General features: G+C 46.5%; 2 protein-coding genes across 2 annotated transcripts in view; one reads left to right on the top strand and one right to left on the bottom strand.

The window, feature by feature from the left end:
• Selenot (selenoprotein T) overlaps positions 1 to 19,795 on the bottom strand; it is a 244,882-nt gene that overhangs the window by 40,845 nt on the left and 184,242 nt on the right. The window lies entirely within an intron of this gene.
• The window catches only part of Mindy4b (MINDY family member 4B), a 31,532-nt gene that overhangs the window by 1,357 nt on the left and 10,380 nt on the right, over positions 1 to 19,795 (top strand). Inside the window, exons 3-10 of the mRNA XM_075951084.1 lie at positions 767 to 934; positions 8,747 to 8,866; positions 9,546 to 9,637; positions 11,624 to 11,789; positions 12,403 to 12,468; positions 15,882 to 15,952; positions 17,675 to 17,747; positions 18,381 to 18,542. Of these exons, the coding sequence (XP_075807199.1) occupies positions 767 to 934; positions 8,747 to 8,866; positions 9,546 to 9,637; positions 11,624 to 11,789; positions 12,403 to 12,468; positions 15,882 to 15,952; positions 17,675 to 17,747; positions 18,381 to 18,542 (918 nt within the window). The remainder of the gene's footprint in view (positions 1 to 766; positions 935 to 8,746; positions 8,867 to 9,545; positions 9,638 to 11,623; positions 11,790 to 12,402; positions 12,469 to 15,881; positions 15,953 to 17,674; positions 17,748 to 18,380; positions 18,543 to 19,795) is intronic.

The raw sequence follows: 19,795 nt of genomic DNA, 5'->3' as shown, positions 1-19,795 counted from the left end.
CGTAAATAAATTCCAGCTTACGGTTTGACACGGGATGGGAAAGCCCATTGGTATGAAGGTGATGATTTTCCATTTGGGTTACAAAATTCATCGCAGCCCATCAGCTTCTGTGAATCAGATGCTGTGTTCGTGAGATAAGAAAGCATCCTCACCTCTAGGAGAACAGAAACGCTAAGAAGGCAGTACCCTTCGTGGCCGGGAAGCTGTTTTCATAACACTGGTATAGGAATGAGTCGGTTAAGGGTTGATGTTAACTAACCCAGAAATGCCACAAGCATAGGTCAAGAAATGTAAAAGTAGATTGTTTTTTAAAAAGACAAAAGAGAGTGTTTTAAGAATCACAGTCCCTTGAGGGGACAAATGAATCAGAAAGCATTAAGGGGGAGGGTAGTACTCAATTCTTTGATTGTCCGGTTAACCAGATAACAAGGATAGCCTGGCCTAGACCGATAACTCATTCAACACTTACAAAATGCTGTCATCCCAAAACAAGACGCGGTGACATTTGCATTCTTCTCTAAATCTAATTTCAAGTCAAGGTCTTGGTGGCATTCATGATGTTTCTATAGTTACAGTTCACTTCCAGTCCCATCAAACTCAGGAGAAACCCCTTTGACACAGACACTGGGCCTTTCCGGCCCTTCGCGACTGTTTATCACAGCTTAGACATCTTTAAAAGTGAGACGTCATTTCCCGAACACTGACAGACTTAAAAGCTAGGTCTTTAGTAGCTGTTTACTTTACTGGCGGGTGTCATTTCACACAGAATCGTGACGGCAGCCATGTATCTGCTGAGGAAACTGGAGATGGACCGGGAATGCTTCGACCCAAAGGACAAGAACAGGTGCCATCCCGTAGCTTTTGTCCTGTCCCCAAACTCTCCACCGTCTCTTCAAAACTGAATGGTTTGCCCATCTCTCCAGCGATGGCCACAGTAAGTAGAGCATGTCAATTAAACATGAAATGAAATGTGATCTTCCGCCAGCCAATAGCACTGGGGAACTGGATCTCCTGTCGTGGGAGGGTATTACGGAAGACGAGACCACAGATGGCTGTTATTGGTAAAAGGAGTATATAATTAACATGACTTATTTATGGTGTTTGTCAAGGACACCGGTGGTGACTGCCTTTTCCTCACAGAGTCTAGGTCTCTTTACATTCTCAGTTAAATTTGAGGGAGGGCAAGGGTCCCACTCTAATGGTTTGTTGTTTAGCAAACACTAGAACAAGCCGTTTATTCGACAGATGGATGAGTGTGTTACAAATGTGTAAAAGGGAAAGGCAGGAGAGAGACAGAGAAGCTTTCTAGATCTGATCTTAGAACAAGGCTTTGATTTCAGAAGAAAACCGTTTGGAGAGCTATTAATATAGAGACACCAAAAGAACTTGACAGACCAGGCTGTGGTGGCGCACACCTTTAAAACCAGCACTCAGGAGGCAGAGGCAGGAGGATCTCTGTGAGTCTGAGGCCAGCCTGGTCCACATAGTGAGTTCAGGACAGCCATCACTACATACAGGGTCCCTGTCTCAAAACAAACAAACAAAAAAGAACTTGACATTTGAGGCGCTAAGGTGATCTGGCAGCTTCTGGCCTCAGAGACGGTTTATTGAATTCAAGTCTCGATCCTTGTGAGCATGAGAGTCTTGACAGAAGCCTGGCCAGAAAATAAAGCCAGAGTCACTCGAGGGGGACAAACAAGTCGGGGCTGGAGGCAAGATCCTGGCTGTGAGAAGGAGCTTGTGCCATGGTCAGAAGACACAGCTGAAGACTGGGAGTGAGGTAAGGTTAAGTCAGGAAGAAATACCAGCAAGGGCGGGAGCTCCCTCTGATTAGGCAGTCCTCCAATAGGATCCCTAAATCATAATGACACTCGAGCCTCCAAGACAATATCCCACACTCTCCCCATCCTCCGAATGTCTGTGTCACACTGGAGAACCACAAAGGCTGAGGAATGGAGTTAGAAGAAGCTCTTCCTTCAAAGGCTTTGTGCACCTGCAACGTTGCAAAGACAACCAAAACCAGCCTAAGCATCTCGGCAAAGAGCAGCAGCGTTGGCTGTGTGGTCAGACCCATCACATACACTGAAGCTGCAGCTTGTGCAGGGCCCACTGGAGAGCAATGAGCAGGGACTGAAACCTCTTCTGGAAATGTCACACAGAACTATCATATAAAGTCTTCATTGGGCTTCTTGGGCACCAAGGCTAGGTGCCCTTACAGGCAGCTCCGTCTCTTGCCCTTCCTTCTTTCTCTCCCTGGTTCACAGGAGACCAGGCATGCTGCAGAGCTCTCATCAGAGCCAAGATGCTCTAATTCATTGCTGGCTGTGAAGCCTGAGATGGAGTCTCAACTTGTGTCTTACGTCTCCAGTAAGCTGTTCTCTTTCTAATTAATGAAGAGTAGTGTGGAATCCTGGGCGTGATGTAGGGCTCAGAAGTTATGACGCCCATACTGTGATAAAGTTCAGAAGTTACAGCAATACACCTGTTCATGTCTAGTGCGGTACCTAAATGCTCCAAAACTCCTTTGTATACCGACGTGACAAGAGGGAAGTTCCACACCTGACCTCATGTTGCAGCAAAACCACAGGCACTCTGAATGTCATAGCAACTACCTTTGTGCCATGGCCTTAAGATTTACGTGAACTATAGCTAGCTTCATATTAATTGAGCCCTGTTTCCAAGGTGTCCTCTCTCTCTCTCTCTCTCTCTCTCTCTCTCTCTCTCTCTCTCTCTCTCTCTCACACACACACACACACACACACACACACACACACACACAAGAGTGTGCACGCATAATATTCCAGAATCTGAAACCCATGACATCCCGAGCTTTCTTGATGAGGGTCATTCGGCTTGTTTATGCATGTTACTTGAGAAGATAAATGTTCTTGTCATCTGTAAGAAATTTCTATGTAGAGTATCGTTTTAAAATTTACATGTCTGAAAAACTTACCAACTCTTTATGTGGGAAGAAAAGAGAGAAAATTGTGTTTCTATATTGGTATTTGCCTGTAAATAAAGAAGTAAATTCTGCAAGGCTTCCTAGGCCACAAAGAGTGGAGAGGGGAGGGCAAGGAGACAAACGGGAGGGATCCTTTTCTTTTTTTTCACAGTACACATTTTGTACTCTGGCTTTTGAGCCACACAAAGTACTGTCTATTTTTAAAAACACACACACAAATTTTAAAAATAAAAAAAGCACTCACAGATGTTTGGAAGCCTTGTGTTGGGGAGGCGGGGGAGCACAGATCTGCAAGCTTGCCTCCCTAGCAAACACAAACAGTGGCCAGGGGAGCTCTTCCCCACCCTCCCCAAGGCGGTTCTCTCCCCTTGGGAAAGGCTGTAAAACAAAAGATTCAGACCCGTGCAGTGGAAACAGAGTTGATGGAGTGTTAAGGAAGTCCCAGAAGTAGAGAGAATTGATTTTTCTTTAAAAAAAATGAATTTGGATTTATTCCCGTTATGTGGCCCAGATGCTCGTGTGTCCTCCGCATGCTCGTGTGTCCTCTGAATAGCGGCAGCGTTATTAAACACACCTTGGGACTTGAGCAGGGAGCTTTGGGAGTCTGAAGGCGCCTGTTCCGGGGAGGAGTCTTGGAAGCTTGACTGGCTCTCATCAGCATTTCGGGAGTGCAGCCGCCTGGCAAATTATCAGAGCCTCGGAGTCAAAACACTCGCTGCCGAACATCTTTTGTGTAGCTCTACTGCTCTTGATGCGTGACGCTTTCTGACAGGCCACCGGGCTGTATCTTGGCTGGGAATCCCCCAGGAAGCGGGGTGGGGTGCAGCAACCTACCACCCGCTCCAGCCTCACCTCTCCCGTTCCTCACCTTTTGTTGCCTTTTGTCTCCGACTAGAGCTTTTATCCTTCCTTACTTCTACCACTTGGTGGATAAGAGGACTTGACAGCCCCTGATGAAACAGAGTCACGACCCCTGAGCTCTTACCCAGTCCTGTCCCATAGTTTTCCGTCCCAGTGGTCCCAGATCCCTATCTTCTTCCACTTCCAGACTCGAACACCCAGCTTGAAACACATTCAGGTGGCCTATTATTGGCAACCAATAAACAAACTCCTGATATAGCTGCAAAACTCCCCACAAATCTCATTAGTAAAAAAGTGCTGCCAAGAGACCAGCGATGGGCTCTGCTGTGTGTGTGTGTGTGTGTGTGTGTGTGTGTGTGTGTGTGTGTGAAGGCAGAAGCGGGTACACCAGATGAGGTCTGGCTCCTAGACAGGGAATTCTTGATTTTCTGCCTCTGCATATCCCTCTGAGGCATCTTAGGAGCCATTAGTGAAATCGGCTATGACCTTTCCATCACGCTTTCTGCCCATGAACCTGAACTGTAGAGTTCTATAAATGGAACACCTCCTATCAATAGGGAAACCTTTACTCTGATTTCTGCTGGGTTTGAGCAATGGACATGGTGAAGGTGAGACTGCTGGGAGGGAAAGGACAAAGTCAACAAGGTGAGAATGCTCCTTTCTGTAGCTCGAGACCCCACTCCTCCCATCTCGAGGTCATAAATTATGACTCCTGCTCTTGTGTTATGGGTAGACCACCAGAAACGACCACTTAGACACAGTTTACAGCCAACTGAAAGTCTTATTCTAGCCAGCAGGGACCACAGCCAGGTATTTGGGGATCTAGGTAGGTATGACCCCAGTGTCCAGAGTGCATGGTTTTGGAGGCAAAACCCACATCCTGGTATCTTGCTTGGCAGCTGTGGAGGTAGGATAGGGTTCTTTGCAGAAGAAGCAGTTCAGCAGAAGCTACGAGCGGTTATCTCTAGGAGGTCCTAGCCAGAAAGACTAAGTCAGCTACGGGCATCTGACCTTGGGTTCCTAGAACAGAATGGGTAATTTTCCTTGGGATTCTCCAGCAAGGAGATCAGATTCCAGCTAAACTTGCAAAGAGCCTCAGCAAGAATCCAAGACGCAGGAATTTTTGCACTGTCTTACCCTGTCACCGTTGCTTGCCCTAAAACCCCACACAAGTACAAACCACTGTGGTGACCACCCACAGGTTCCTAAATAGTCTTGTATTTGTCACAAAATCCTCTCTCTCCTGGCTCTATGTCCCATATTAGCAGAGGATGATTGTGGCAATGGCAGTGATTGTCCTTCACACAAGTGCCACACAGACACATTCATTGTGGATTGACTGGATCCATATCCAGTTCAGATCCTGGGTGTTGGGAGAATGTGTACGTTACAAATACTAGAAAGCCAGCCAATGGAAATAGAAACGCTGTACCCTGTGCTTTACTGTGTTGAGTAATAATGGCATTTCAGCCATCATTCCCAGCCATTTGTATCTCGTTCCCAGGCAGCACAACATACAAATCTCCTTAAGTGTGTTTCAGATTAATTTTATTGTAAGTTATCTCTGATATGAAAATGAGCATTACATAAGTAAGTATCTTTGTCACACTGGCCGGGGAGCCTCCAGCTCTCTGCTCCCGAGCACCCCAGAGGTGCACCTGGGAGGGGAAGCTAAGCTGAAGGTGGCAGCCAGCAACAGCAGCAGGAAACCTGGCTGGGCTTGCAGACGGTTTTAAACTGAATGTGAATCCTGAGCCTTCTTCGTCTTAATCTTTCACGTTTTCTGCTCCCTCCTTCTTGCCAGTTTCCCATCTGTGTTGGGGCTTTCTTCCACACTGCATAGACAAAGGCACTCTGGCAGGCAATGCTGTCGTGGGGATGGTGACATTCTGCATTCACTCAGCACTCGAGGTTTCCAAGGCCCCTTTCCATCCCTCTCAACAGCCTGCATGATAGTCAATGAGATCAGCTGTCCTGTTTTTCAATGTGGAGATAAGACTGTTTCCATGGTCAATGAAGTCAGGGTCAGTTGCAGCTTCTCAGTCTTTGGGTTGAAAACTGTTAATCCCATGGGTTTGAGGAGAAAGAGCACTGACCCAAATCATGGCCAAATTAATTAAAGCAAGCTTTTTTAGTCTTATGCATGGGCTGTCTTACTCTAAAGGTGGGGTTCAATTGGAACTGGATGATATAAGAGTTTTTATAGTTCAGGAGTAGGGGGTTTCCAAATGGGATATTTGGCAGGCAAGTAGAACATAGGCACAAGTTGGTCATAACAACGCCCTGAAACAAAGACATGGTTGCAAGGTAGTCATAACAAGTATTCAAGACAAAGGGGTCGTAACAATGGGTGGTCATAGCAATAACAAGGCAATCTTAACAACAGGTAGCCATAATAACCCCTTTGGAATAAATACATGTTCACCATTCCTGCAACCAGCAGTGCAGAACAATTTGTAGTTAAGGTTATAGGTGGGGCAGAACTCAGTCCTTGAGAAACAGGTTTAATCATCAATAGAAATAAGCCTAGTTAATCCTTACTATAAGACGTCTTTCGAGCCTAAGATGGATGCAGGCTTATCAAAGTCTTTCTTCTGGGCTATCCAAACTCTGCATCTGGGGGGAACACTTCTCATTGGTTTGCAATGCTTCTCCTGTACACACTGTGGGCCAGTGGCCTCTTTGCTACAGTGTGCACCTTGTCTTTCTTGTATTTCCAAGGGCAGCTGTTGGGCATCTTTGCTACTTTTCCTTGCCACGTCCTTGCCCTGAGAACCAGCTCAGAGAGCTTTTCTTGAAGACACTGCTGGGCTCTGGCTCCCAAGGAGAAGCATAACCTTTCCTTGAAGGTGGACAGAAATCAACTCCAGCTGTGAAAGCAGCCTCTGGGCTGGTGTGGGGAAGAGCATGTCAGATCCAAGCTTCTCCTAATTCTCCTGCAAACCAAGGGACCCGCTCTGTGCAAAGCCAGAGAAAGGCACCATGGCTCTGGACCAGCTGGGATCTGGAGTCTATTTGTCTAACCCTGCCTAACTCCCATTTGATTTCTCTGACGCCATATGACAAGTGACGTTGCCTCTCACTAGAGGAAGTGGTAAAAGTGTCCTTTCTCAGCAAGCCCATGCTCAATTACAAAGGCAGCCTCATCTAGTGGAAAATATTACTTGAGCAGTGATCTGGACACCAAAATAAAGGAAACATAAAGATGGAACACATCCAATCAAAATGGCAGAGATCTTAGAAGAATGGGTGCAACCCCATTGTTTCTGCTAGCTTACGGCAAGCGCCTCCCTTCTCTGCCTCCAGCTCCCCAGGCTAGATAGAAGGATGATGCTAAGTGTCTTAGTTTCTTTTGTTAAGTTTGACTTATAGCATCAGAGGGTTTCATTCAAACATGGCGGGGACATCATGCTAGAGCAAAACAACCAGGAAGCATAAACTGTGATTTAAAAAAAAAAAAAGTTGACGGAAGCAACTCAAGAAGAAGGGGTTTATTTACACTTACAAGGGCAGCATACTTTGGCAGAGAAGTTAAAATATCCTGGCTTGAAGCAGCGGGTCATGTCCTGCCTCAAACCGGGAAGCAGAAATGAGAACACCTGTGGTAGCTTCTCCTCTCTATACAGCCCATGATCCCAGCCACTTTTAGTGAGCTGTTCTTGCTTCAGTTAACACAATCGATATAATCTCTCACAGGCTTGCCTCCCAGGGATTCGCAGATCCTTCCAAGTAGCAGTACCTTCTCCTAGAATTAAATGCATACAGTAATTATAACTTGCTCCAAACTTAGTCCCATGCTCGGAACACATAAAATGCTTGACACAAGCCTTTGCCAGCCTAGTTCAAATCCGGCCTCTGCCACAAAGCTTTTCTGAATAATTCAGCTTCAATATTCTCTCCTTCCTTTTTTATTTCATGGCACTTTTACCACCCATGGAATGTCACATATTGTAGCCTGTGCATAGTTTCGGGGGATTAGACTACTGACGTAGCCAAATCTCACGCCATGTTAAGTATACGCTGTGACTGTGAAGCTTTTGACTATGAATCACCATTCATAGATAGTTAATTTTCATAATCAATATGACTCGATTTAGAACCACCTAAGAGACGGAGGCAGACCTTGAAATGTGCCTATGAGGGCTTTTGGGGAGAATTGATTGCGGTGAAAGACCTTTCCTGAAATCGAATGGCACTATTTCATTCGCTGGAGAGGCCCTGCCAGAGTGGGAGGGGAAATAGGAAAAATAGCCAAGCTCCTGTCCACCCTTCCTACCTGTTCTGTTCTGTTATGTCTTTTCCCTGCAAATATGGGATTGAACGGATAACAGCGGGACTAACCCTTCTGAACCCAGGAACCAAAATGATAAGTTTTTCGTTCTTCTCTCTCTCTCTCTCTCTCTCTCTCTCTCTCTCTCTCTCTCTCTCTCTCTCCATCCCTCACAGATCTCAGTGTACTACATAGTATCCAAGAAAATATCCAGGATTTCCTGATGACTATCTTTGAAATCGCTATTAAACTAAGGGCAGGAATATGGGATCTGTCTGCTTCATCTCCACCCCTCGATCAAGGGAGAAACCTCAGCGATGGGAGAAATCAGCGTTGTGGAGTCAGATAATGGGGCAAGAGGCACAAGGAGAGAGCGTGGTCTATGTCGGAGCACAACAGTGGAGCTGGCTGGCAGAGGAAATGGGACTTGGAGACACAGTCAGATGCACTGAATTTCCGGGACTCTCCTGAGAAAACCTGTTGGGAAAGTTTTGCTCAGGACTTTATACGATGAAAACCGGAACTCAAGTCTGAGGCAAATCTGAACGTAGATGAGAACAAGGCTGGGTGACTTCACCAAGAGGGTTGGGTCCGGGACAAATTACCTTGGGCTGACTCGTTTACTTCACTGTGCTTTTCATCCTCTTTTTCAGATGTTGCAAAGAAGTCTCTTTGGAAACACTGTCCACATCCTGGGCAGTGACTGGAGGAAGGCGCATTTCAAGTTTCACCGTCCCTTCTCTGACCTGGCTTTTGCTTTACAAGTAGAAAAGGTGACAGCTGGCGACAGCTGGCTCAGTCAAATCCAGTTCCTAATCTCATCTTGGTAGTCTCTGCTTCTCTATGGATGCATGTGTCATTATAATCAAATGTAGAAATGACTGTGTAGCTCTGAATGATAGAAGACTTTTTAATGTCACCAAGTATTGTTCAGGCTCTAGCCAAGCCCGCATCTCTTTATTCCTCCAATTCTTCTCAATTCTCATTGTGCTGCATCTCTCCAAATTTCAAGCCCCCGGAAAGATTCACAAGGCCAAAAGAACCCTAGAAACTCTTTCTGGCTTGATTGAAATATCAGTAATCCATGTCAGAAGTCACTAGTCACACCTACATCTCAGGAGCTAGCCCATTGGTTTCCTGCCTTCCTCGGATGTGAAAGTGTGGTATGAAGCAACATGCAGCGACGACAGGAAGGAGCAGATCTTGATCCCAGGCATCAGGCTGAGGGCAGGAAGCCAGCCACTGTAGATTCTAGCTTGGTGATGGTATCCAGCGGTAGCCCACAGAGACGGTGACCCAGAGTGTCCCTTTGCTAAGCCCCAAGGGCCAGCAGGAAGGGAAGGTTGCAGAGAAGCACAAACAGTGAGGGCATCCAGTTCCAAGATTTACTCCTTGTGATGGTGGTACCCAACTGCATCCTTCCTATCTCACTGGCCTCTTTGCCCACTTCAGGGAGGTGCCCAGAGCGTTCAGATGGCAGTGCAAGGTTCCATCATCAAACACTTACTCTTTTCCAGAGAGGAAAAACACCGCAGCCTTCACAGGTAAGAGAACCGTGGTTAGCATGTAAAAGATGGCCTAATGGATCTAGAATCTTTCTTTGCTAAACAGTCATAATGAAACTCTCAGGTGGCTTCAGGAACGATGTCTGTCCTTGTAAGACAGAAATGGCTCAGGTTCTCCCAGAGGAGCGGGATTACCCTGGGAGGACTTCTCCTGAGGTCACATTCAGTGTTTACCTGCAGAATAAGCTTGACAGACTCCATGTTCTACTGCAGGCCAGGAAAGCGAAACAGCAGGTTTCAGGGGTGCTCATTTTTCCACATTAGGTGGGAAGGCCCAGCCTACCATCTCTAGAGAGACTCAAGTGGCCATGACAAAGCCGACAATTGGAGGGGCCATCATCCTTCTTAGCCTGGCTCCGTGGAACCCTGTTTTCTGCTTGCCTTTTTGTTACAGATTCAGCTCAAACTTAGAAACTAAGAAGCCTTTCTCGTGATTCCCTACGTTAGATACTAAAGGATTAAAAATCAGCCAAAGATATCTATGTATCCTCCAGCAAGATAAGGCATATCACCCAAAACAAAAGCTCAGGGCCCAATACATTCTAAGATCAGGAATAAACACATTCAGTATAAACAGAGCCCAGGATGCAAATTCTTTATGCAAAGGATTTATTAAGGGGGTGCCTTCTGGAGACCGATATAAGAGGGTGAGGAAGCAGGAGGGAGGGGATCCCCAGACATCTCAGTGAAAGCTACAAGGCAGAGCTAGGGAACACAGGCTGCTCTTCAGTGTGCCCTTCTTCAGTTAAGAGGCGGGGCTTCCCTGCTAGCCAATCCAGACAGTCATTGGCTTGGGCCCTCCAAAGGGAAAGGAAGTATATCACTTAGTCATTTCTGGCTAAGTGACTCCAAGCCAGTAGAAGAGTTGGAAAGTAGAAGTCACAGGAGCAGGACCCAAAATAGGTGGGGGACACACCCATCACGCTAGAGTGCAAGATAACTGAACTAAAACACACACCCACGTACTACATAAGCGTACAGCCTAGCAGTTGATCTGGGCTAAAACATCGAAGACGTGTAAGTAAGTCATTGCTCTGATTGCCCCGCTCCGTGCGGCCTTCCCGGACCTTCCCCGTCACAAGTTCCCTCTCCTCCCTGTAAGCACCTCATCTTTCTGTCATTCTATCTGCGCAAGCTTTGCAGTTATTCCGTCCCATCAAAGAGCTGGGCAAACAATACAAGTAACTGCTAGCCTCTGTCCGTGTTTCTTTGTGAACCAAATCTTAAAAATTTGAAAAAAAAAATAAGCAGAAGAAAGATTGCTCCCACTCCCCAGAGAAGCTGGAGGTCCTCGGGGGCACTGGTGGGAGAGGAAAGACCACAGACTCAGGACCCAGGTGGTCTGAATGACTCAGCTCTGTATCTCACTCCTTCACCTCTAAAGTGGGAATAGATCTGGTACTGCCACAGAGCACCTTCGTGCATTAAATGACGTAATGTGTGCAAGGTACTTAGTGAGGTGAGGGACGGACATCTCAGGGTGAGCTGACGCGGCGGGGAGGGGGGCGCTTTAAGACGTGACCAGGTGGAAAGGGAGGCGCAACGTGCCTGAGGGAGGGGCACGGGAATGGAATGTGCAGGGGGTCCTTAGGGTTCCATCTGGGAAGAGACTTTACAAAGTGAACATGTGGGAGGCGAAGCTGCAAGGATAATTTGGGATTGAGCTTGAAAAATGACTGTATCAGTTGGCAACATATTCAGGGCGACCCGTTTTGGAGTTCAGAGCCAGCCAACAGGGGAGCGCTAGGATGAGACAGGCTGGTGTTGCTGAGGGAGCTGCCTTGTTGCCCTGAAGACTGCGGTTATGGTTCATGCAGAGAGGCCAGGCTATCCTGCACCACCCTCACACGTCAGGCTGAAAGGGGAGCCAGGAGGTTGTCCCCCATACTCGGAAAGAGACACAAACATCAGAGACCAGGTTGCTGATTCCACTGTTTGTTTTTTCCCTGACTGCCTGCATTGCAGCTTACGTAACCTGAGCCAGCGTGAGCAGGAGCGAGCCCTAGCTGCCACACTGGCTGGCATCCTGTGGACTGCAGGAGCAGCTCAGAAGGCCATCGTCTGTTTTGTCACCAGAGACATCCCTAGCACTTCGATTCTTGACTGCTCTCGCGACAATTTCATTGAGAGGGTAAGCGCACTCCAGCCCGTGTGAGCTAAAGAGCCAATGAAGCTTCAGCGTGCACATGGTCATGGGAACGCAGCCCCGACGGAGGATCTGATTAGCCAAAAGGACCTTCAGACATGCAGTCACCAAGGGCTGTAAGTGCCTGGTGGCCAAACTGGCGAATTTCTCCTAAAGTTCACTCGAGTCAAGAATACATTGTATTTGGATAGTGGGCTCCAGGTTATCTTAGTGGTTAAATGTGCTGCTCAGCTCTGGGTTTGATACACACCACCAAAAATTGGGGGAAAAATCCACATCTGAAATTAGCATTAGCTACATTTCTCTATCCGTTATCATAAAGATAGTTAAACTCTATCAGGGAAAAAAAATACCTGCTCATGGTTTTATTATTTGAGGTACCATAGTGACTTAAAATTGAGGGATGTAACAGGGATGGCATCGCCACCTGGCTTACCATGTGTGTTTTCTGTGGCCTTGTGTTTGATGCCAATTTTTGGCAATGTAATTTTGTAATGAAACAAACCCCCCTCCCTTTAGATAATAACAGTGAAATGATATCTCTTAGAGAAACCTTTCATCTCCCTTTTCGTTTTTATCTTCAATTCCTGAACTGTAGCTCCAGCTGTTTGAATTTTCAGAGAGAGAAGCCGCTGAGAAATTCATCTATGATCATTTACACTGTGTAAGTGTTTAAATGTTGAGGTAATCCCTTTATGCGGAACTGATCGTACAGAGATCTTCCTTCTTTCGGAAAGCATATTCCTAATGGTGCTTGTTAAGAAAACCAGGTCATGTGGAGGGCTAAGGAAGGGCAGGACAAGGGACAGGCAAGCCTGCCTTTCCCTCCTCCCAGCCTGGAAAGAGGCCAGATCACAGAGACCACTCACGGATGTCTCCTTCTCTTCAGCTAATCAATCCCAGAAACTAGCATCTTTCAGGCTGTGTTCCAGGATTGCTTTAGAGAGGAGAAAAACGTTAATGCAGGTTTACCTCATCAAATGACGAACAAGGAAAACTAAGCTGACTGGAAGACGGGTCACACTGACTTCAAGGAAGGGACTGAGGGCCTTGCGACGGCAGCGCTTCTCATGGCTCCGTCACAATGTCCACCACGGCATTGCTTCTTCCCCACCCTGGGTAAAGAGGGGGCAAAGCGTTTGGATAATGATGGCAGAAAAGTGGAAGGTGCTTTTGAAAGACTTCAATTGAGGAAAAGAAAATGAAGCATGATTTTCAGAGGAATTAGAAGGCTAGAATGTATGCAGAGGAGAATTAGCAGGCCAGCCACGTAGCCGCGAGCTGCAGAGCGCATTGGGTGGAACTGAGATTTATAAAACTCATTGCAGAGGCAGTAGAGGCGGGGAACTGGGACATCAGGACTTACACACATCCTGTAGGTGATTTTGGTTACACTAATGTCGACAGGGTTTCGATCAGAGGATTCGAGCTGAGGCTACAAACATGTTTCCCCGTAAAAAACTAAGAATTGAGCACGCAGGGAGGCTGCAAGGATCGAAAGTTCAAGACTAGCCAGTGCTACACAGTAAGCCCTTGCTTTTTTTTCTTTTTGTTAAAATTAAAAGAACCGGGCAGGCATGAGTAGGAAATGCCTTAAGCCCATGAGGACGATCCAGTGCAGATAGAGAGGCAGGGGGATCACCCAGCCAGCCAAACTACGTTGTCTATTACCACAGCCCCACTAAGGAGGAGCAGGCACCAATTCCTGAGTGAGGGGGAGAATTCCCTTATGTAAGGCTACACACTGCAATCAACAGACCTTCATCAAATTAAATCCTACTTACTATCAGTTGCGTCTGTCCTGCATCCAGTTTTATTTAGGGAGGGATTTCAACATTGAGATTTGAGGGCTGCTTGTGTGCAAGAGGACTATTGCTGTCAGCTGAGCAACTGACACCCCCCTCCGTCACCCTGCCTCCTCCATCAAGAGAAATGCTGAGACCCTAGACCCCCTCCTCCTGCCCTGCAAACACACTGATGACGCTCCTAGCAATGTGACCCTGTTTGAAAATGAAGTCATTTAAAGGTGCAGTCAAGATCGGAAGAGGTCGGATGGAATCAGGGGGAGCTGGGTTCCAACAGCTGATACTTTTGAAGAGGGCAAATGTGCAGACTGACTCATGGGAAGAGCGCATGAGAACCAGCGAAGGCAGAGAGACGTCTGAGTAATGGGCCTGCGAGCCAACATGTGCTAATGGCTTCAGCAAGAAATGTACAGAGATTCCGGACCTTCCCAGTCCCAGGGCCTTCACAGAAAGTGCTGCCCTACTCTGAACCTTGGTCTCAAACCTCCACTTCCCAGAGCTGTTAGGACACGGATTCCTATTATTCTAGGACATTTGATTTTCTGCTAAAGTGTGGTAGCCACCCTCGGAAGTCAATACCCTGTCTCATCTGAGCTGAGTGCGAGCCTCTGTGGTGTTAACACCTTTTCACATCTCAATCTGTACATGTCAAAGAACAACGGGGAAATTTCACATCAGAATCGTGCCACCGGAATTCATCCCAGAAAAGACCGTAATGCTTAGCTTACATTCTTTTCGCTCTTCGGTTAACTGACAAGCTGCTGATCTCCCAGCAGATTAGCTGACCGTAGGAAGGAGAGTCATACCTGGTAAAGGGGACTTGGCAGGTGCGACTCGGGATCTCGGGATGGGGGATGACTCTGGATTGTCCTGCTGTGCCCAATTAGCCACCGTGTCACTACACATGGAAAGAAGGAGGTAGGAACTCTAAAGAGCTGTAAGGAACGCGAATAGACTAGGTGGTGGGCCATGAAGAAGAGATGAGGGCAGATTCTTAAAGCTGGAGGAAGTCGTGCTCCTTTAGAACCCAGGTTGGTAGTCTCTTCAGCCTTTCCATTAACAGCCACGCTGCGCTTAGAGCATGAGTGTTGTTTCCAGCCTCCAAGGCTGTGGTATTGTTGTAGCAGCAACTAGGTAACTAACCCACAACAACTTTCCACTTAGCCTCAGGCCCCACACTGCCCATTTCTCTTATACCCTGAAGAATGCCCATTTGAATTCCTGTCTGCCGCCTGTGCCACTGGCCTGGGGGTTCTGTGCTGTAACAGGCTACAGGCATACGTGCAGACACGCTATTCCATGAAGAAAAATAAGGTGCCCTGGGAAAAGCTTTCCTGCTGCTGTATCTTCTAAGAAGGCTCTAGCTCTGGACACCTGGGAGGCCAGCAAAGGGCTGCTTTGTAGTAAGGGGAATACTGAGAAAAACTTAAGATTAGACTAGCCCCTGAGAGACTTGGATTTGATTAGGCAGTTTGGATATGATCCACGGGGTCACGAATTATCATTTGAAAGTTTTAAGCAGAACAGCCTTAAAAAAGGGACAGATTCTCTGGATCCAAAATATTCCAAGAACCAAGATGTATACTGTACATTACTCCATTTAACCTTTGCAACAAATCCTGCGGTGAGAGGGATGCAGTATCTGCTGAAAGTTTCAGATAAAACTCAAAGAAAGCCAGGTGATGGCACACACCTTCAATCCCAGCACTCAGGGAGGCAGAGGCAGACAGATCTCTGTGAGTTTGAGGCCAGCCTGGTCTACAGAGTGAGTTCTAGGACAGCTAGAGATACACAGAGAAACCCTGCCTCAACAAAACAAAGAATCAAACAAGCAAAAAATCAAAAAGAACCTGATGAATAAAAGTGTCTTTGTGCACCTGTCAATGCCAAAGCTCTTTCTCTGAGTCTCCTGCTCCTTCGGAATTCAGTGGGGTAGCTAGAAAAGATATGTTCAGCAAACCAGGTCAGCTCAGTGTAACACCAAGGGTCCTGCAAGGGAACAGACTTACATCACAGCCATGGATTTAAAGAGAATCACTAAATAGAAGTAGAAGAAAGAAAGGCTAAGTTGAAGACAGAGAATGTTGGCCCATTGTGGCCTTCAAGTGGAGAAGGAAGTGGCTGGGAAGAAGAGAGCCTCTGCTCTTCCAGTGACTAGGAAGGGGGCAGGCTTTTGTTAGACCTAAGACCTTGACGTCATACCCACACCTGTGCCCTCTACCCCTCTATCAGCAGTGTTTTTAAGCAAAGGCGTTGGTCTCGTTTTCCACAGTTCCAAGGTGAAGGCAGCCACGGTGTCATCCTCTTCCTCTACAGCCTAGTCCTCTCCAGAACATTCGAGAGGTAAATTTCACAAACATCCATGCGGGCATTGCCTACAAGAAGGGGGTCACATAGGTGTGAACTCGGAAGGAAAATATTCCCGTTCCATATTTTTATGCAACGGTTTTTCTTCTGCCTGTGTGTCTTCTCGTTAGTTGATTCGTCCATATGAATAGGCAAGGTATCTTTTATGAATATTTTTTATCCACAAATTATCCCCTCAGATGTCTAACTTTTGTCTATGCGATACAACGTTCTGTTCTTGGCACAATGGGAAGTATGGCTAAGAGACGATGGGGGCGCTCATCTTCTGTGGCTTCCACCCTGGGGAAGATAGCAGATATACCCAGAAATAGTGTATAAAACCAGGCAGCACCTGACATCCCAAAGTGGTGTAGAAATAAAGATTACTGTTGGATTCCAGAGGAGGCAGGCTCCTACAGTAAGCACAAAAAGTTTTAAGGAAGAAGAAGGTGTTCTTCCAGACTCTAAAATAAAAGAAAGATTTTGAGAGTCCAACAAGGGGTGGGGGCTCCTAAGAGGGAAGAATTACAAGACCTGAGCCAGCATTCCTGAAACAATGACATTTGTGTGAGCTATACTGTTATTTGGTTAGAAAGCTCATTTAAATCAATGCGTATGTAAGCATAGACCTGTTTCTAAACATTACTATTCTCCCCTTTCATATCTTCAGTATTAATAGATAAGCAAATTCTTCAAGCCATTTATTATGATAAAGATGGAGTAGACATGCCTTCATAGGCCTGTAAACACAGCCACTCAAGAGGCTGAGGCAAGGGGATCACCCTGGATTACAGGGTGAGCGTAAGGCCAGAATGGGAAACTTAGGGTGATTTAAATTCAAAATAAGGAGTGAAGGGGAGCTAGGGAGCTGGCAAGCTGGGTCAGCTGGTAAAACAGTTTCACCAAGGCTGTAGACCTCAGCTTGAGCCACAGAACCCACAGTGTGGGAGAGAATGGACCCTCACAAGTTGTCCTCTGTCTAAGTTGAACTCACATTTGCCATCCTTCTGCCTTCTCCCACACGGGTGGAATTATAGCACGGTGGCACCATGCTTAGCTACCATTAAGATTTAAAATGCTCGAATCTATACCACCTTCTCTTCTGCTGAAGAGCGCTCTCCTCAGTTCCATGAGATCCCCACATCTTTCAGTGTGGTTTGCAGAGGGCTTGCCCTCCAGTCTCAACTCAAGATAAATAAATTAACTCATGAAGACATACTGTTTTCCACCTCAGCACTATGTTTCTTCCAGTTGACAAGAGCCACAGACCACCTTGCATGGTCAAGGGTAGGACCAGCCTCTGGTCTCTGATCTTGATGCTAAAAGATGAAGTCGCGACCACTCTGGTTTCTACTTGATGAGTCTGTTCAGTCCTGCTTTAAGCCAGCACTCTCTGGTGTGGTCATGTGTCACTGCTGTAAGCCTAGCATCTGTCATACAGGATAAGCCTCTTCTCCAGCAAGCCCAGCATCCATCTAGAACACACACAGGGGTTCTATTGTGTGACATGTGTATGTCTTCTTCCTCCTTTCTTACCACTGACTCCTTACTTCACCATCCAAACCATAGTTTCCCCATCACCCCTGAAGCCCTGGTTCTAGTCCTCTGAGAAGTAAAATCATGAAGGCATGAGCAAGGGACAGTGGCCTTGTCACTGTTGTACTCCCTGGTATGACCACTGTTTCGGACCAGATGCTGACCGCTCCCTTCATCCTGCAGGCTTCAGAAGGACCTGGACATCAGCACCACTCATCTCTTGCAGTCTCGTGCTGGGAGCATCCTGTGCAGGCAGGTAGGCGGGAAGACTTTGCATCGCTTTCGTAGACTCTGAACCAGGCTTCTTTCCTAAGTAAGTTCATTTTCTCCTTGAGCAAAACCTGGTCACGCTGTCTTTGAAAGATGAGATAAAGCTACCAGAGCCTACTCTCTGGTTTCCGCAGTCCTTCCTAGAGTCCCCACAGAAGCCGGAGATCTCAGAAACATGATCCCTCGACAAGACTCACCAGGTATCCCTAGTATCTGACAAAACAAATGGCGTACATTTTAGCTTCGTGCTTCCTAAGTCATAACAATGGGAAGCACATTTAAAACAAATACAAAGGAAGAAAAGTCAGCACGTGGGTGGGAGGAAAAAAAGCAAAAAAAAATCCAAAACCCCCAAAAACTGTGATTTTTAATTCTACCAATTTCTTATCACACATATGCTTTTCCAGAACTATGTTTGCATAGCTGCATTCTTTATAGTAAAAACAAATGGGCATTTAAAATGATTGTTTTATCTTTTTGTGTTGAGGGTTGAATCTAGGCCTGTAGGCCTGATAAGCAAGCTCCCTGCCTCAGAGCTGCCTCCTGGGCCATTTCTGTAATACTTTTTAAAGAAAACAGTCTCCCTAAAATGCAAATATTAACCAACTCTTCAACCTAGGCCGTTATCAATATGATTTTGACTGGGAGAGCGAGTCCAAATGTCTTCAATGGCTATGAGAAAGGAAGGTCTGGGGAAACATTACATGGAGTCCTGGCCCGCAGTGACGTTGGCTACTTGCAGTGGGGTAAGGACGCTTCTGAGGGTGACCGACTCTCACAGGTTAGTGCTTTGATTCTTAACTCTATAACCAGAATGCAAGTATTTTTGTCATGCTTAAAAGTGTTAAATCTGAACCTCTTTTCCCATTTGGTACCTTTGGTGTGCCTCCCTCCATCTCTCTCTCTCTCTCTCTCTCTCTCTCTCTCTCTCACACACACACACACACACACACACACACACACACACACACGGGGTCTAAATGGAAGCATTCAATGCTATTTTATTCTCTTCATATTTTATTTCCCATGTTTTAATGCCTACAAAGTACATATAATGGAAGCCACCTGTGAACACTTATTGAAAAACAATATTTGAAACACACAGATGGATGGAAGTTTCCTTTCATGCCCAGGTAGCCACAGCCCGGTGGTTGGCGTCCTCCAAATCCATTACTTATGCAAATGAGTGTACATGTGCTTCCTGTTCTGATCATTTTTTTACAAATACTAGAATGGGGGCCCTGTTTTTGATATGCCTGTCACAAATGTCTTCAGCTCAGGGGATGCACACCTTCTGATGGCCAGAAAGCAAACCGTAAGCAAACCGTGCGTGTAGAAGCAGAATAAGGAAGAGAGGGTGCAAGGCGAACACTTTCTCCAGCCCATGAACCAAAGTTGCTTAGGATGCATTGCGCCGGGGTTTTCTTCCTGACCCCGGGAGAGGCAAGGACTGGGGAGAGCAACAGCTCTCTGGAGTAACCTGGAAGTGGTTCTCTCTGATAGAGATGCCAATGCCCATCATCTTTTAACCCTGCTGGCAAACGAGGCCTTGCTCAGCTCTTATCCTGTCTACCAGTTCTCCTGTTCCTGCCACAGATACCCCTCATGAGTACAGAATTTCTCACAAGGAGCCGTCCAATCCATAACCTCACCTACGTCTCCACCTGTGTCCAGCTGTTATGTGTGTGTTATTCACAAACCCAGCATCTTCTGCATGTGTCTGGTGACATCAAGAAAATAGGATATGACTCTGGCAGGCTGGCAGCTTTCATGCACCTGTGTGCTTTGAAAGTTTCTTTACTGTTCCTTAATTGTAGATTCCAGGAACACACACACACACACACACACACACACACACACACACACACACACACACACAGAGAGAGAGAAGTGCCTAATAAACTAATAGAAATGAACTCAATTCCATTCTCCAGTGATCTGTGTTTTCAGAAATGCTTTTTTCTCTTTTTCTTCCTTGTGTGTTACTCTCCTGGAATCTTTCTCATATTTATCCTTATACGCTAGTGAGAATCT

Source organism: Microtus pennsylvanicus, chromosome 16 (genome assembly GCF_037038515.1).
Source record: "Microtus pennsylvanicus isolate mMicPen1 chromosome 16, mMicPen1.hap1, whole genome shotgun sequence".
NCBI lineage: Eukaryota > Metazoa > Chordata > Mammalia > Rodentia > Cricetidae > Microtus > Microtus pennsylvanicus.
Note: the sequence above shows the minus strand (reverse complement) of the source record. Positions and strands in the feature narration are given on the sequence as shown.